Genomic DNA, 18,908 nt, shown 5'->3' with positions numbered 1-18,908 from the left:
GTTTATTTCAGGATATTTTATATGTTTATAAATGTTTATACAGTTATATTTTGTATGTTATATAGTATATTTTGTATTTACATCATTTAATTATTCATGATTTATAATCTAGGATTATTTTAGCTCCGGCTGAAAATTTCAAGTGAGATAAGCAGGAGAGGAAAACATGCACAAGGCACAATAGGTAATATGAATTGAAATATTAGCACACAACAAATATTCCTTCATGGCTAGCCCATAAAATAAATTCCTTACACATCATATTTGTTATTGCTCGCTTGAGGTGAAAAGTGTCATTTTTCCCTTTTTTTCTGTTTCTTTATTGTCAAAAACAAGGTGACAAGGGCAGGCATGGCAGTGTATCAGTGTGAGCTATTGTTAGCTACAGCAGTATCCTCCATACTGCTGCTGCTACCTGACCAATGTGAAATCCATCAGCGAAGCATCCATTCGTGTAACGTGGCGAGAAGTCATTCCACCTGAGAAATTTATCTCTCCGAGCCCTTCGTGTTATTTCAAGGCGAGATTAATATCGTAGTCGTCGTCTCTGCTGTGAATTATAAGAGGGCAATCCTCAGGCAATGCAAAATATGCAAGAAAAGAACAAAAAATATCCCCGGAATAAAAACGTGTGTTTTTGTAATACGCCACATGAACCGTGACCGACATACCATCCTGCAGCTCTCCAAACTGTTATAATGTCAACAGCAAGCATATGTGGGCCTGTGTCGTGGCCTGTTTTCTAGCAACATGGTTTTTAGAGGAGTCAGCTGAACATTTGTATCAGGAAGTAAACGGAGCAGACAGGTTCCTGACAACATGTTTACGTGTGCAAGGCTTCCGTTACGCCTTCGGGGAAATTAATGCATAAAAGAGTTTCCCTTTAAACGTATTAAAGACTCACAGCTGTTCGTGATCAGAGTCATATTTTTTTAGGGGTTTTGATCTAGCTGTAGTACAATCCAGAAAATTCTCGGATTTTTTTTTTTAAGAAATTTGATCAAATCGCTGAAGGCATAAATTAACAGTTACATGCAAAATACACATTTTGAGCTGTATATCATAAATACATCCATCTTATTACATCATTTAAGTCCAATCCAGTGGATTCTGGGGGTCAGGGCCCCATCAACAGATCCCTTTGTCACTGTGATGCATGTTATTGCACAGTGTTTTTTCATATAAATTATAGACAGATAGAGGTAGCGCCTAACTTAGGATGGAGATGCGTTGCAATGATCTCATTGTGATTTGAAAATATTGGAAGTCTAGACATGGCCTAGCCTACTCAAGAGTTTCTCAAGAATACTAATCAGTATGGTGAAGCATACTGCAAATTACAGTCTATAATTTAGACAAACTGAGCGATTTACAGTACCATAATGTATTAAAAGTTTCAGCGGGCACGTGGATGAGTGGCAGTTTTGCGAGTGGAGGGTGAAGGTGGATGCGCTCTGTTACAGTGTCTGACAACTCTGATCAAAAGGAGCTAAAATTGGGCTTTGAAACACCAAAAATACAGAAAAAACGTGCTCTAACAACGAAACAACTGAACTCTGTTGACGACTGGCATGAATAAAGCATCTCACAAGGTGGAACATGCATACATCAGTGCAGCAACTCAACATATCGCTATTGTAAGATTGTTAAATCTTAAGTCGAACCACCTCAACTGGGATTTTCTGTATTTTAAATAAACAGCAATGTTCACTATCTGAGCACTTTATTAGAAATATAACTAATACTATTCATTATATTATAATATTATAATAACTAATACTCTGTATATGGAAACACCACTTCATTGCTACACTTCCTCCACTGCATCAGATTTAAAACACTGATGTTCTCCTACAATGCCAAAAACAGACTAGCCCAATTCCACCTCAGTACTTATTCCACCCAGCATTGCACCTAGCTCCCTCTGATCCTCAACCACTGCTCGACAGGTCCCACCATCTCTCAGTATACAAGGAAGACATGCTTCATGATTCTTCTTTGTTCTGGCACCCTGGTGGTGGAACGAACTTCCATGTGATGTCCAAACAGCTCTAGGAGTCTCTAGTCAACTCTTCCAGCAATACTTAATTTAGCTTCTTCTATTAAAAGAGACTTTTCAAACTATTTTCTTTCCCCATCAGATTTCTAGACTTACTAATATATAGGCTGTCAGTTGTTCTGGATGAGGGCATCTGCCAACTCCAAGAATATAAAAGTGTTTGGTAGCACCTGTTTTCCTCTCAGAACTGCTTTAATTTGGTGCATTTGGTTAATTTGGTTTATCTGAGATTCTTTTCCATGTAGACATGATTGCTTCCTGCAGTTCCTGCAGATTTATAGTTTATAAAACCAGTTTGAGATGGTTTTTACTTTGTCATTGGTGCATTTTGATGCATACAATATGACAAGATAGTATTCCCCACACCGTTACTTCACCACCACCAGCCTGGACTGTTCTCACAAGGCAGTTTGAGTTCATGGATTTATACTATTATACTACCATGTTGTGATCCTATTATCTGTGTGCATCAGGAGAAATCAAGATTTATTGGACCAGGTTAAGTTTCCAGTCTTCAACTGTCCAGGTTTGGTGAGTCTGTGCCCACTGACTTACTGCGTTTTGTTCTTGGATGACATATGGGGAATCCTGAGATGGTCTTCTGTTGCTCTAGCTCAACTGCCTCATAGTTTGATGTGCATTCAGAAATGTTTTTTTTCTGCTCAATACAATTGTACAAAGTAGTTATCAGAGTTGCCGTAGTCTTTCCTTTAGCCTGAAGAACTCTACCGAGTTTAATGTCAATCTCTCTCATCAACAAGGTGTTTTCATCTGCAGAACTGATGCCCACTGGATGTTTTTTTTTTATTGCACAATTCTGAGTACACTCTAAAGCCTTGTGTGTAAAAATCCCCAGAACAGCAGTTAGAGAAATACTCAAAACAAACCCATTTGGCAGCAGCAATCATGCCAATCATACCATGGTGGTGTGAGCAGGATGTTCCTAATAAAGTGTTCAGTGAGTGCATATTGAAACAGCCCAAAGTTTGATAGCAAGTGTGTCAGTGAGAAGGAGTAAGACGCTTCCGAATATATTGACTGACATAATGTAACGTGTGTATTACTGAAAATATTAACATTAAAATGCTGAAAATGTTTGCCCTGGTTATTTTATATATTCTACATTTCTAAAAAAAAAAACACAGGAAATCAGTATAAGTTAAATACAAAACACAATATTTTAACATGATATCAGAACACATATACGGCGATAGTTTCTTCAGCTTTTCAGTTTAGCAATTTGTGACCCCAAATATTAAAAGCTTTTATTTCAGCACACTGAATCAACAGAAAGCTAAATGTGGATTGGAAACTTGTGCATTAATTTGAACATTTTAGAAACCATGCAGTCATGTTCAAGTTGTCAAATTTTAATAAAATCTGACAATCCTCATGAATGTGTATATCATCAATATTAATATCATCATCATTATCAACATCATCATCATCATCATCATCAACAGCATCATCATCATCCTTCTTTCTTCTCCTCCTTATCATCATTATCAACATCATCTCAGCATCGACACCATTATCATCACCATCATCATCAGGATAATCTTCATCATAATCCCAACATTATTAATATTAAAATCATCAACAAAAACAGTATTATTAATAATAATAATAATAATAATAATAATAATAATAATAATAATCTCACAGCATGGAATATTAAATTTTATTTATTTATTTATTTATTTATTTATGCATCTATCTATCTATCTATCTATCTATCTATCTATCTATCTATCTATCTATCTATCTATCTATCTATCTATCTATCTATCATCTATTTATTTATTTATTTAATTCAGAAGATTATAAACTCTGACGTCGCCTGCTCGCGCCGGTACTTTTTGACAGTAAAAGTGGGCGGAGCCACTTCGCCGTAGTCGCCCTATTGAATTCCCTCTCCCTGCTCCAATGACAGCTCTCAGCGCGCCGAGACTCCGCCCACCGCGCGGCTGCGTGTGGTTGAGCGGCGAGCCAGGCAGTGGAGGCTTTCTCTCCTGCGGTGCGTGCGTGTGCGTGAGTGCGTGCGTGCGTGTGCGTGCGTGCGTTGATCAAAGAGAGAAAAAAAAACAGGACAACGCAGCTAGGCGCTATATATATATATATATATATATATATATATATATATATATATATATATATATACACTCACACACACTCACGCGCGCGCGCACCCACGAACGCGCAGGCGCGCTCACGCACGCACGCTTTCTCTCTCTCACACTCACTCACACACACTTACGTACGCGCACGGAAGCGTGCGCGCGCATGCACACGCATACACAGATACACAGACACACACGCGCGCGTACACACAGAGGCGCTCGCGCCGTCCTTTAACACGCAGCCTGACGCATAAACGCTCCGCCGCCGCCGGTCCTTTTCCCGGATCACTGCAATGGACCTATTCGAGCTGGACTTCTTCAGGGAGTGGGAGCTGGAGCAGCAATGGTAGGATTTTTTTTCCCATGAACAATTCATTTTATTTGTATTTTTTGCAAACGTTACGTCTTCGTCCAAATGCCAAAAGTAAAAAGTGACGCGGTTCATGTTGCATGCCAGTTAGAGGGCATCGATCTCATGCCATGCGTCGGGATGCTCGGGGCAGCCTGGCCACACTGTGCGGGAAATCTATGGAGCGCTCTGTACGGCCGGGAGAAGTGTGTGTGTGTACTGTATATATGTGTGTGTGCTTGAAAGCTCGCGCGCCGCCTCACTGCCACCTCACACTGGCGCTTCAAGTTCTCCAGAGCTGTCCACGTAGTTCCTTGCCTTCTCTCTTTTCTCTCTCTGTGTGCTGCTTTCCTTTTTTCCCCTGCACATGCATGCACCGGTATTGCGTTGAAATCCTTTGGAGAAGATCCACACCTTATTGTTTGTTTTCCCCGCACCAGTGCAACAGTGTCCAAAAGCTTTAAGCGCGTGCCGTGTCGGGTTGCGATCTCATAAACACTTATAAACAGGGTTGCATGAAAATGACAGAGCGCCTATAGAGCAGTTTCCTGTGTGCAGCTGTAATTTGTTTTGCATCCACGGTTTATTTTTTGCATTGCTGCAATTACTAAAGTGAGTGGCTTGGAATTAAATATCCCATTGCATTACCAAAGCCTTTCATTAAAGTTTGTGTGTGTCTGTGTGTGTGTTCATGTAGAACAAAATGTGCCTGTTACTCTAAAATGAACAAAAACTACAACTTTTATTACATTTATTACAAATATTTTTTATTAGATATCAGTATTCAAGGCATCAAGTAATCCAGGATTCGTAATTTGTCCAATTCAAATATTGACATCAATCAACTAATGTGTATTTTTTATGTCTTTTATGTATTTTTATGATAATGTCATAAATGAGAATAATCAGGCTTGCAGGCCTTACAAATGCACTTTGCACAATCCAGAACATAGCCTCGGGGTGTTGTGTGTGTGTGTGTGTGTGTGTGTGTGTGGGTTTGTAAACTTGCAACAAAAAAACAACAACATTGATTTATGCTCCATATTTAATATTCACAATAGAGTCTTCAGGGATGTGTGTAAAAATATGATATGCTGAAGGATTCATTCAAAAAGAGTCGACTTGATGATATCAAACTCAAATGGATCATATATTGGATTAATAATTAAAAGAAATGGCAATTACATGTCCAATCTGATGTAGTAATCGACGTGTGGTAATGATCTTATAGTGAAAGCGAATCAAAAGGCAGTTCTCATCGAACACAAATTGAATTTCAGCACATTCCAGCACGACTCCATTGTCAGCCAGAGTTTCCTTCCACTCTCATTCAGTCTCCATCATCCGCTCGCTCCTCTTTCTCCTCGTCCTCCCTCACCATCTCCTCTATTACATCCTCTTGTTCCTTTGTGTCTCCTGGGCTGTAGGAAAATCACGGCGCTTTTAGCACCCGCTTTGTGATGTTTTTGTAGAACGAGCTTTTTTTTTTTTTTTTTTTTTTTGCCAAGTGCCTTCTTAAGCCGTTCACCTCTGCCCCGAAAGCTTTCACTGCTTTTTCCCTTTCTCCTCTAATTAAAGATCCTCTGCTTTTGTTGTTGTTGTTGTTGTTTTTGTCTCGTTGTGTCTTTTGTGCATCTCGTTTGATGTTAAACGCTTCAGAAAGGTGTATCTGATCAGGAAGAACGGATTCCGGGTTCATTAGGACTTTTGCGCAGGAGGGTCTTTGTGTGACGAGCGTTTCAGGTTGGGGGTTAAATCTACATTGTTTGATGTGAGAGTGGGAAAAGAGATGAAGGGAGACCGGTGATGAAGATGAGTTACAGTTTGTTGCACTTAAACAGGTTTTTTGTTGTTGTTATTTGTGTTACTTGTGTTACTTGTGTATGGCAGGTGCTTTTATCCAAACACAATCCAAACTCACAGCTGTGAACATGAGGGTGAAGGTAAAGTTTTGTGTAATATCTATAAAAAAATGCATCACGGAATACAAATGTTGCACTGAATTGTTTTTTTCTTCTTTAAAAACGTCGGAAAAAAACGGAGAATTATTTCAAAATATTCTCCAGGAAAAGCGTAGCGTTGTAGAAGAATCGATCGCCATCCTGATGTTATATTGTGACGTACTCGTTTCGCAATGTAACGTTTTCACATTCTGGGTAAACAATTGTGGTGGCAGGAGGTCGAATGATGTAATAGCTTAAGTTCGTATAGACAAACGACAGCTATCATGTGAATATACTCATAAAAATACGAGGATTTCTGTTATTTATTTGGATTTAAAATGAGCATGTTTTGGCTTCAATATAAATATATATTTTAATATTACAATAAGAACTCGTGAAAATCTGAATGAAGTCCCTATGGTTTTCCTATAATAGTGTGAAAAACAAAAAACATCCAGCTGCAGGTGGAAAGACCAGGCGTTCGAGCCGACAGGAAACCGTTTTCTTTTTAATTGACAGGAAGCACGTGGTAACACAGATAACCGCTCTTTACAACCACGGTGAGCAGAAAAGCATCACAACATTCCCAATCTTAAGGCAGACAGGCCACAAGATCAGGAAGGCCTCAATCGTGTCAACTAAGACAGAGGACTCCAAGGCTTAAACATCACCTGACGTTTTCCCAAGAGGTCTGAGAAACCCGTCTATAACCAACCGCGCAAAAATAAATCTCTATTACCATCCTATGATATAACGCAGCGATGTTTCTGATCCCGGAGCACGTGGTAATTATTCCCTCTGATTTACTTTTTTGGAATTTAATAATTATCCTGCCCTACTTTAGTAGCCCAAGGCTAAAATTCAGCAGCTTTATTGATTCGCACCGTGTTTTTGTTTTTCGGAGGGATTTTTTCTTTTTCTTTTTTCGGTGCTCGAACACGCGGCGAATTTAATCATGGCGAGATCGGTGGGGTGCGGAGCGTAGCGAGGTGCAAAAACGAAGCCCCGGGAAGACACGGATGAGTCTTGAAAAAAAAACAAAAAAAAACAACAAAAACAACAAAAACGCGAGGAAGTAGAAACGCGGCTGAGCTTTTTTGCGCGTAGAGGCATGGCGGCTTGATTGCACGACTAGCACAATTACTTCTGCTTTCCACCCAAGCTGCGAGTCAGACGTCGGAGGCCCAGTTTGAGACGTGTTTTTGCAAAACTCCTTCCATGACGGTAATTACTCCCCCTCGCTGGCAGCGTCGGCGGATGCATTTTTTAGGTGTTGTTCTGTAATTAGTTGATTTAAGGATTTTGGAATATGAGCTCGTGCGCACTCGTCAGCGCCGGTGTTTGAAAGCAGAGTAACCGAAGTCTAATTACTCGTGATATTGGTTTTATAGGTATTCCCCATCACTGGTTAGAGAAGACCATGCAATTAGGTGCAGTCGTTTATTACACCTCGCATTTCATTTGGCGGAGTTTTATGGCAGCCCTGAGAGTAATTCCAGGAGGAATTATTGAATACCTCGATTGCGTTGATTTTTTTTTTCCCCTTCGTCTCCTTTCTCCTTCCCGTCCGACTTGTCCCTTTTCTCAGCAGGGATTTGTGTGCAAAATAATTCATTTTTATGCGCTCACGTGCGAACGTGCGAGGTGCTGAATGCGCAACCCGATCCCAGGCTAAATTCACACAGGAATGATTTTTGTTGGCTTTCGCAGCACTGAAGTCATAAGAAAAGCTGCGAAAGCCATCTTAAGGCTGAGCGTAGCTTTTCTTACGAGCTGGCTCGGGCGAATTTTGACAAATTAGCATGTCTGCGATGATTTTGGAACTTGAAGACTTCTCACCATGTAGGAATGCACAAAGTGAAAGGTTTACCTTTAGTCCAGAGTCGCTCATGAAATGGTTGCATTTAATAATAGATTTATTAATTTGCACTCATAAGGCCTTATTACTCCATGAAGTGTAAATGATGTACAGTAGTATAACACTCGTCCACACCGACACGTCTGGAAACGCTTCAGTCCCTCTACTGTGCACGTGCACAAATGTGAGAAACGTTTTAATCTGCATCGTGTCTCTTTGAATTGATGCAGAAATGTCAGGGAAAAACACAGGGTTTTGTAAGTGTACAGTTAAAGAGATGGAGATGTTTATGCGAATAACCCAAAAGCTATAAATTTGCAACGGCAGGACGGAATTTTGGCCTGGGAATCGTCCAACATCTTTTTGTTTTGACTTTGAGTTGAATGGGCAGCATGAGTGCATCACATGACTAAAAATAAGTCATTGTGTTCGAATAGTTTTTCTCGGTACGCAATTCTACACGAAAAACAACGTTTTCCATTTTTTCAACTTAAAAATAATATATATATATTTTTTTTTTAATAAAACAAATCCTTGACAAAATTTCTCTGGATGAACATTGACATGGTTTATTCATGAGTCTATTTATGTCCTATTGAAAAAAGACTCTTCATGAAACTTTAACCACAAAGTTGGAGGCACACAATTGTATACGATGTGTTGGATGCACCATTAAACTTTACCTTCACTTGAACTTGACCCAAACCTGTTCCAGCTTGACAGTACTACTGTACATAAATCCAGCTCTATCAAAATTTACTTTATATGAGGTGAAGTTGAAGATCTTGAGTGGCCTGCTATAGAGTTCTGACCTCACCCCTTTTAAACACCTTTGGGATGAACTGGAACAACACCCCAAGCCTCTTTACCTCACCTACATCAGTACCTGACTTTATTAACACACTTGTGTTTAAATGATCACAAATCACCACCAGCAAAATCTAGTGGAACGTCTTCCTAAAAGAGTGGAGATTATAATTGCAGTAAACGGGGGACTAAATGTGGAATGGGATGTTTAAAAAGCACATGAATTTATAGTCATGTGTCTACAAACAACAAAGTGAAAGACAGAAGTGTCTTTTACAAGACATATTTAACATAAAAATCAGTTTTACGTAGAAAAAACAAAACATTTGTTTGAGCAGTGTACCTCAATACTATATAAAATGGGATTCCCAAAATTTCCCAAAAATCCCAAACGTTTCCTGAAGATCAGTACAAGAAGGAAATTCTCTCATGAAAGAAATAAACACACAAGTAAATCAATAGAATGTCAATAATGTCCTACTAACATTAGCATGAAGGCTAGTTTCTCCCATGTCCACAAATGCTTTCCTTCTTCAAGTCTTTCAGAGTATATTTCACAGCTAACTGCTACCACAATTATGGAATCTCTGCAGGGGACCATGTTTGGACCGAAAAAGATTTGAGTGGATGTATCGAAAATACAAGTGGCTTACCGTTTTAGTGTCTGTTATATGATTAGTACTGTTTTAAAGCATGGAATAGATGTACGATGACTATTTTATGACAAAACCTGTGGAGAATTATATTATATTTATGATTATCAGCAGTAATAACAGTAGACTCATTTCCCGGCTCCTCTCATTGTCTGCCTTTGCACCCGGAGCTCAGCTGGGCGTTATATATCCCCCATGCTCGTGTGATGAGCTCAGCTCAGCGCCAATCTCATTTGTGCCCGGCGTGAAAAAAGCAGCCTTGCCAGGCACTGACTTGTCCAGCCCCCGTGCCCACCATGCAGGCAAAGAGCCTTAACAGTTGGCACCCCGACTCCGAATCAGAAGCTGCCAAGTTACTGCGCCCGTGGCCTCGTTTTGCCACCTGCCAAAGGAAAGCCAAATGCTGCAGAATGATAAAGCAGGAACCTTGGGCCAGTGCCTGTTTTACCGGACGCGGGAATGAAAGGTGATGGTTTGGCACTTCGTTCGGCCTGCCATGTTTGGCACTCGGCGAACAATTTGATCCGGAGGAAGGCAGCTCACCGAATGCCTCCAGTGAAACCTGTAGAAAGCAGCGCGAGCCCGAGAACGTTCCCCACTCCATCGGTTTTGGCAAGCAGCTCCGCGATTCCGCCCGAGTGATTGATTTCAGAGTTACAGTGTTGGTATTGGATTCCTGCGACGAAATTAAATACAAATCCGCTGTGAAACGGCTCTAACGTTCTGAGTTATTCCACACATCACTCGCCAGTCCAGAAAACCTCTTCATGAGAAAAATCCATCAGTGATAGGCTACACCAGACCTCTCCAGCTTAATCCCTGGCTTGGCAACCGCACTCTTCGCAAAACTTATTAACTCAGTACTAATTACAATGGCCCTAATAAGACCTGAGGTAATGACTCCATGGATGCAAATGCGCATTAAATTTTACAGCCAAGCAGGCTTGACGGCATTGTTTAGACCAGAATGTCACCCGGTGCGAGATTGTGTTGATGTTGATAGTGCTGAAAACTCTGACAGGAACATGACTGCACTGGGTAGTTTTTTTTTTTTTACAAAAAATCTAATGATATTAATACCTTTTAGTATAGTATCCGGTAAACAGAGAGTGAGCAATTCAAAAATCTGATTGGCCAGAAAGTGTCGATTATCTAAACAGCAGCTGTGATGCTAGTTACATCACTTTATAGCATCAACAAACATGTAAACGAATGTTTATTTCGGATTTGGTGAAATTAAAGGCGATTTGGGGAGAATTCTCAGGTTTATCTCGCATTTTGGAAGGAGTCTCCAGCGTCCGAGTTTTGTTCCAGTCAGATGGAAAGGATTCAAGATGAGACCATGTTCCATGTTCTCAGTGTCACCCAGTGTTTTTGTCTTATTCAATGTTTATAATTTATATAATGTCTATAATAAAAAATGAGAACAGGAAGAAACTTCCACTGCATTAAATCTAACTAGAAATATATATATTTGTTTAAATAAAACATTTGTATGGTATATCAACATACAATTGACATGTTGCCAGAAGAAACGAATCAGATTGAGGTAGTGATTGTAATTTCACCCTGTTATTTTGCTGTGATACACTGTATGGCCAAAACTATTGTGACACCTGATTTTTCCAGTCAGATGTGCTTCGTTCCCAGACTGTTATCATAAGGTTCAGGGAAACAAATTGTCTTTGGGTAGCATTATTTTTTATCAAACCTGTTCCAGTTTCATGAACATATATTTACATGGGTTGGAGAGGTAGATCTTTTGATTGACCTCAAACCTATTAAACACCTTTAGGATGAATTGGAACACTGACTGCACCCCAGGCCTCCTCACCTGCATCAGTACCTGACAAGCACAATCAAAAATCTAGTGGAGGAGCTTCACAGAAGGATGGTAAAAAACTTCAGGTGTCCACACACTTTCGGCCACACTGTGTACATTGCCTCGTCGTGTTTTATTCTTTTCTCAAAAGCATGTCTGTTAATGTATTGGTTTTATAATCTTCCCTCAGGCGAAAATACAGTACATCATTTCCCCAGGACTTTTAACTGTTGCTTTCTATTTTTATACAATTAATCTGGACGAATGCTTTCAGTTTATTTTAAGTTCTTTTTGTTTTTGTTTTTTGTAGTTCAATCTAACTGTCGTAACTGTATCTATCTTAGAAAAGATACGCAGATACAAAAACCTTGAGGTCCTGTATTTTACAATTCACACGCTTTTTTTATGAAACTCATCAGAAAATCGTAACGTGGACTTTAGATCTGATCGGTTCAAAGAATCTGTGTTTTTTTTTAATCATAATTTTTTTTTTTTTTATATTTACAGAAACCCACGAAAGACGTTTGGTATTTATGCGGATCCTTTTCATGTCCAACCGGCTTTCAACTAATAGCTCAATCTTTATACCTCCCAGCAATTTACTCATTACATTCAAAGGTCACTGCTTCCACAGAACGCTATGTATGACAAATATGAAGACTAAATGGAGGCAGGTACACATCTGTAGAGCTCCACAGCACCATTCTCACATCCTTTCAGATGAATCGGATGAATTTTGTCTTCGGGTCTTGAGACCAGTGGCTATGGCTAATATTGTTAGCCCGGAATATTGTTTATTTTTTATTCTTTTACTTCTTTGTTTTTTTGTCAATACAATTAAACATTTGTTACATGTATATAGTACACAACAAAATACATCATTTTATGCAGTTTAAATTGCTAAATATTGTAAAGTTACCCCCTCGATGGCAAAAAACCCCCATTTAAAAACCTTTGAAATTAAATGAGGATGAAAACTAATGTAATTATATTTGAAATATTTGCAGTATTAGGTCTCTAGGAAATAATAATAATAATTATTATTATTATAATAATTATTATCAAAAATATATATAAATTTAACAACAATGATATAATAATAATATATATATAATAACAATAATATTACCATTACTAAGTAATAATACATTTATAATAATTTATTCCTATGTGTTAAATATAGTATTATTAGTAGTAGTAATAATATTTGTGTTTTTTAGTATTATTTATTATAGTATTTTATATTATATTATTGTTATTGCCTAACGTAATAAAAAATTATTATTAATTAAATATAATATTAATATTGAGTTATAATGCTGTATTTATATATTACGTTGGTAATTGTGTTGCGTGTTTAATTTAAAATCTAAATTTGAAAACACTTCCTAGTACATGTAAAGTTATATGGCGAGAAAACGATTTCCGATGCCGGATTCACTATAGAACCTTCCCGATATTTGTTTAAAACTCATGTTAATAGTGAGTTAAACCTGTTACAAGTTTGGAATTGATGTTTTCTGAAATCGCACTGTATGTCATTTTGGAAAGTGGCTCTTAAAAGGCAAAATGCACAATAAATAATACAGTCATCTGTGTAGATATTTTTCTAGAACGTTCTTGCAACCTGGTAGTAACTTTTCCACATCCTGTTTACTGGGTAACGACCCTGTGGCTGTTGATGACTTTTTTGTTCGAACGTATTACAGGAACCACAAGTTTAAAGGGAGCTGTTGTTAAAAACGAAATAAATAAAAAAAAAAAATAATAATTTAATAATGGACGTTGTCACAAAGCAGAATGAAATACCTACAAATATAAATTTCAGCATCAGAAATGACTCCCTATAAGTTTATCCCTGACGAACAAGCCAGTGGTAAGAGTGTCAAGAAAAAACTTCTTGAGATGGTATAAAGGAGAACTCTTGAGGGAATCTGGGTAACACCAAGTCCATTCAGTCCAGGTTTTAAACTGTTGCATTTACTGTTATCAACTGTTCACTGACAGACACATCATTATGAAAGTAATTATCCAAAAAAATGCTCACACCTTCAGTGTGGTATGAAAATATTAATGAATAATGCTTACATCAGCAGATACGGAGTGTTCCCATGGTTTGCGATTATTGTCTCGTTTGTCATGTTTGTAACATGAAAGCAAACGTTAAAATATTCATCGAAGTATATATACAAGCACGGGGGAAACTCTGGTTTATTCGCCGTGCCGAACACGGACCTCCAACATCTTCAAACAGCTTTGGAGCGTCAGCATGGAGTAATTAAAGTGATGTAATTTGGCCAAAATCTATGAAAGTGGTTTGAAATAGGATGAATATTAGGTTTTAATGGGTGCTGGGGTTTTTTCTTTATATTGGTGTAGCTGCAGATATGTTGTTCACGGAATAAGTTCATGTTATAAACCCCTGGATGCACCCAGGGTTCCTGGGGAGTTTTTTGGAGGTGTAACGGTTGTATCCTGGGACCTTTTTGAGTAGTGAAACTCTCTGTTGTAAGGAACAGGAAGAATGCTGAGGAATTCTTTTTTGGGTTTTATTGTCTTTTCTGGAACAATGTGGATTGCATTTAAATTGGGATAAATCATTATATAGACTGTACATTATTGACAGCAATTACGTATAAGTAATAAGTAACGTATAAGTAATTAGGGGCGTAATGATCGGATGAGATTGGATCGATCCGTCAGTGTATAGGGCAGTTACTGAAATGAAATGAATCAATAGAACAGTAACAAAGTGGAGTGTCAGTGGATTGTTATGGATCGCCATTGATTAGAAATCAGTTATTATTGAAAAATACAGACAATTGGTGCAGAGGGATGGCACCAAGTCCAGAATCCAGTGTAATACCAAGGGAAAAAAATGGTGGATCAGATATCAGAGGATTTTATAAATAGAAACTATAGCAACCATTTTTTTTTACTTGTTTATTTATTTATATATTAAATTTTTTCTATACGCTCATTCAGCTACAGGAGTGTTAGTAAAGTCTGGTGTTGGTAAGGTGAGAAAGCCTGGGGTGCAGTGAGAGTTTCAATTCCTCCCAAAGGTGAAGAGATCTTCCACTCCAACCGATGTAAAGCATATGTTCATGGAGCTAGCATTGTGCACATTTGAATTGTCATGTTGGAACAAATTCCACGTTAACACATCCAAATCCATCGTATACAACTGTGCGCCTCCAGCTCTTCCTGGAGAAGTCAGGTGTCCCAAAACCTTTGGTTCATATAGTGTATTTACACCCTGAGTACTGACAATACCTTCATCAACCATAACTCGACGTCCTCCCTTGCACATTCCCGTCTACTGAAATCGGGAATTTGTTGTCCGTTAGTGGTAAAACCTCTCGCTCGTTTGCCTTCGTTCCTGCGTGAGAATCAGCTGCTTTACATTGCCCTCTGAAGCACCTTCAAGATAAGTGAGCATGGCTACAGGAGCTTTATCCTTAATGCCCCTTTCTTTAAGTGAATCCCAGGATTACATCCTTGAGCCTGCCCCCATCCCCCCTATCGCTCTTTCTTTCTCTCTTTCTCTCTCTCACAAACTCACTCTCTCTCCGACACACACACACACACACAAACACAGTTATATTGGGAATGATGGAATTTAAATGAGTTACTGATGCATACAGACAGAAAGCCCAGTGTCCAGAGTCACCGTGAGTGTTTACACAAAATACACTCCTGGAGCTGCTCAAGAGAAAAGAATTCCAATTGGCTCATACAAAAAAAGATTTGCCATTGGATTCTGCAGATTCTGCCATTTTTATTTTTTTTTGGCAGCTGCAGATTTAAATAGAGAGATTTTTAGAGCATGGATTTGAGAATGACATGAAGACGAGGAAGAAGTAAAAGAAGGAGGAGGAGGAGGATAAAGAGAAGGAGAGAGAGGTATTTTATGCCAAGAGGGAAATACACGAGCTGACATTTTGATGGCTGTGTGCGATGCACTCCAGTTTGAGGTCCAGGTTAAGTTTTCTCCTCGCTGTGCTAGAAGCAGTGACATGATAGGTCACTCCCAGGGGAGAAAGAGCTTCAGACAGGGAAAGGAACGAGCGCAGATAAGAAGTGAAGAAACAAAGACGTCTGCGTTCACGCGCGCATGTGTGTGTGTGTCGTGCAGTCTCTTTTTATCTGTCTGTTCGTTTCATTTTCAATTGACTACAATCAATTCTTGACTTGTCATCAGTATTAAAAGGACAGGTCTGTTGCTTTAGTGTATGCATCTATAGTGTGTCTTCACGATATGGACAATAGATCGCGGACACCTGAGCATTAGATTTAAATGTGCTTTTTGAACATCCCATTCCACATTTAGTATTTGTTGTTCTAATAATATCTGGAAAGATGTTCAACTAGATTTTGGAGCGTTCTTGTGGATGTCTCTTTGTCCCATGTTAAGTATGTTGATGAAGCTGGTTTGTGCACAGGGGTATCGGCATGCTGGACTAGGTTTGAGTTTCAATTCAAGTGAAAGCAGAATTCAATGTTACCTCATCCAAAGACATCCTATACAATTGTGTGCCTCCAGCTTTGTGGTGACAATTTGGGAAAGGACCACATATGGATGGAAAATTCAGGTGCCCCAATACTTTTTGTCTATTTAGTGTATGTTTCCCTGGTGGTCTAGTGGTTAGAAATGCAGATTTCCCCAGACAGATTTATCTTCATGCCACACCGCAATATGGACAAATTTGTAATAGTTAGATCGGCTCTATCATCACGCATTTTCTTCAAAGCAGACAATGCCAACCTCACTACCATTTCGAACCTCAGGCGATGTAGTGCGCCTTCTCTGTCTCTCTCTCTCTCTCTCTCTCTCTCTCTCTCTCTCTCTCTCTCTCTCTCTGTCTGTCTCTCTCTGTCTCACCCGCTCTGAGGTGTTAGCGGCGGCACATTTGGCGTGCCGTAGCAGCTCTTTAATTGAGCCGACACCATTCTAGCATCACCTGAACCTTCAGGCACTTTGTGTGTTTCACAGTTCAAAGTCACATCTCCCCCCTTGCAACTAAGAAGTAGGAATGATAACACACTATATCACTGAATGATATCATATCACTGCTTAAAGTGCACCATAGTGTCTGATTAAATGGTATTTATTACATCAGTAATAGTTTAGGTTAAATCAATCATTCAAACAATCAATCAATCAATCAATCAATTAATCAATCAGTCAATAAATAAGTGTACATGAATATTCATAGCCTTTACCATGACACTCGAAATTGTGCTCAGTTGCATCCAGTTTCCACTGATCATCCTTGAGATTTTTTTACAACCTAATTGGAGTCAACCTTTGGTAAATTCAGTTGATTGGACATGATTTGGAAAGTCACACACCTGTCTATAGAAGGTCCCACATTTAACAGTGCATGTTAAAACACAAACCAAGCCATGAAGTCCAAGAAATTGACTGTAGACCTTCGAGGATTGTATCGAGGCACAGTTTTGGGGGAGTGTAGACAATTTCTGCAGCATTGAAGGTATCAATTAGCACAGTGGCATCCATCATCTGTGCATGGAAGAAGTTTGGAAGCACCAGGACTCTTACTAGAGCGTGCTGCCTGGCCAAACTGAGCGATTGGGGAGAAGAGCCTTCATCAGGGAGGTGACCAAGAAGCTGATGGTCACTCTGGAGAAAGAGCTCTATATATGAGTACATTTTAATGTATAATTATCTTCAGTTATTAGTTTTTTAGCTTTGAAATGTTTCCAAGCAATATTAAGGTTAACACTAAGACAGCAGAAGAAGACGTCATCTATTCCCAGCTATATGGGTGTGTGTGTGTGTGTGTGTGTGTGTGTGTCTGCTTTGCCTTTATCAGCCCATGGCATTGAGTTATTACGCTAAGTGTGAGCAACCTACCTGTCAAAAATCAATTTTCTCCATTCGCAGTCACCCGCTTTGACTTTCGATGCTGTGCATGTTTGCACCTCGGCTACGCATTGATATCTGGCCATCGATTAGCTTCTGCTCGTTTCTCGCCTTCTTCCTAGACGGCCGGTTTGTGTTTAACCGGTTTCTTTTGTGATGCGGCAAAAGACGTACGCGACATTGTCTGCTATTGCCTGCCTGAGCACGTAAGTGTTAATGAAGCCATTAGCGCAGTCCGGCCGTGGAGAGAGAAAGGCAGAATTACCATTATTCCGTAGCCATTAAATTGTAATCTGCCACCTTCTTTAGCTCCCTAAGTCTCTCTTTTTTTTTTGTTTTTTTTTTTGTTTCCCGCCCAAGAAGCCTCTCCGATCCACTCTTGCCAGCTCGCGGTCGTTAATTCATTTGTTATCAGAAGTACTTCAGAATATACGATTTTCCTTATAATTGTAATTACCACTCACATTGTCTTCCCTTTTGCACTTTCTCTAAGCCAGACCTAGTTAGAGTGGAAAAAAAGCAAACGGCCATTCAAATTCATAAATCTTATTAACACAAAATCTTTTTTTTCTCTCAGAAAGGAGCTCATTTAGCTCCCACAAAAGCAGGAAAAAAAACAAAGTCATCACCCTCGAATTGGTTTCAAGTTTTGCTCCAGTGAACGTTCCGGAAAGCCCACAGTACGACAAGCTTCCCTGTTTCTTGATGGACTGTGACTAATTTCAAACTCACTTTAATTAGCGAGAATACCTCTCCAGCGCATGGCTCTCGGTTGACAGGGGGTTCGAGGTATCTTTTTTATTCCTTTTCAGAGATTCAAAGATTAAATCCGGTATGGCTTCTCAGGAATGTTAACAGCTAGCCTTTAGATGCTCAAAGGCTTCAAACCTATCTTCAGAGTTCGTTGTTTGCGACGTTTTTAGCGATCCTGGGGATTAGTCGAAGGTTGTAGTGGTCTGCAGTGCTGACCTCACTGTTGTTGAGAAATGTTGAGGTAAAAAATATGTTACTTTTACAGACAAGGAATAGCAGTCGGTTTAGCCGTTAGCCTCCAAAGACCCTCTGGCTGCCCATTTTCCAGGGGACTCATTCAAGTAACATGACAACGGAAGAATCGGGTGTATAAGGGCTGAGTTAAAATAAAATTGAAACAAAAATCGGGTGTGGACTCCTGAGTTTTGTATGTGCTTTTTGAACATCCCATTCAACATTTAGTCCACATTTGGTGTTCTAATAATGTCCACTCATCTGGGAAGATGTTCCACTAGATTTTCAAGTGTTCTTGTGGTGATTTGTGATCATTCTCCCACAAGGGTGTTAGTAAAGTCAGGCACCGATGTAGGTGAGGTGAGAAGGTCTGGGATGCAGTCGGCATTCACATTCATCCCAAAGGTGTTTAATAGGGTC

The 18,908-nt window shown here is 39.3% G+C and overlaps 1 protein-coding gene across 1 annotated transcript in view; it reads left to right on the top strand.

The window, feature by feature from the left end:
• The first annotated feature begins 4,273 nt into the window (after window positions 1-4,273).
• Window positions 4,274-18,908, top strand: part of aff2 (AF4/FMR2 family, member 2) — a 246,342-nt gene continuing 231,707 nt past the window's right edge. Inside the window, exon 1 of the mRNA XM_046850110.1 lies at window positions 4,274-4,525. Coding sequence (XP_046706066.1) covers window positions 4,473-4,525 — 53 coding nt within the window. The 5' untranslated portion in view covers window positions 4,274-4,472. The remainder of the gene's footprint in view (window positions 4,526-18,908) is intronic.

The sequence above is a fragment of the Silurus meridionalis genome, chromosome 5, assembly GCF_014805685.1.
Source record: "Silurus meridionalis isolate SWU-2019-XX chromosome 5, ASM1480568v1, whole genome shotgun sequence".
NCBI classification, from domain to species: domain Eukaryota; kingdom Metazoa; phylum Chordata; class Actinopteri; order Siluriformes; family Siluridae; genus Silurus; species Silurus meridionalis.
Note: the sequence above shows the minus strand (reverse complement) of the source record. Positions and strands in the feature narration are given on the sequence as shown.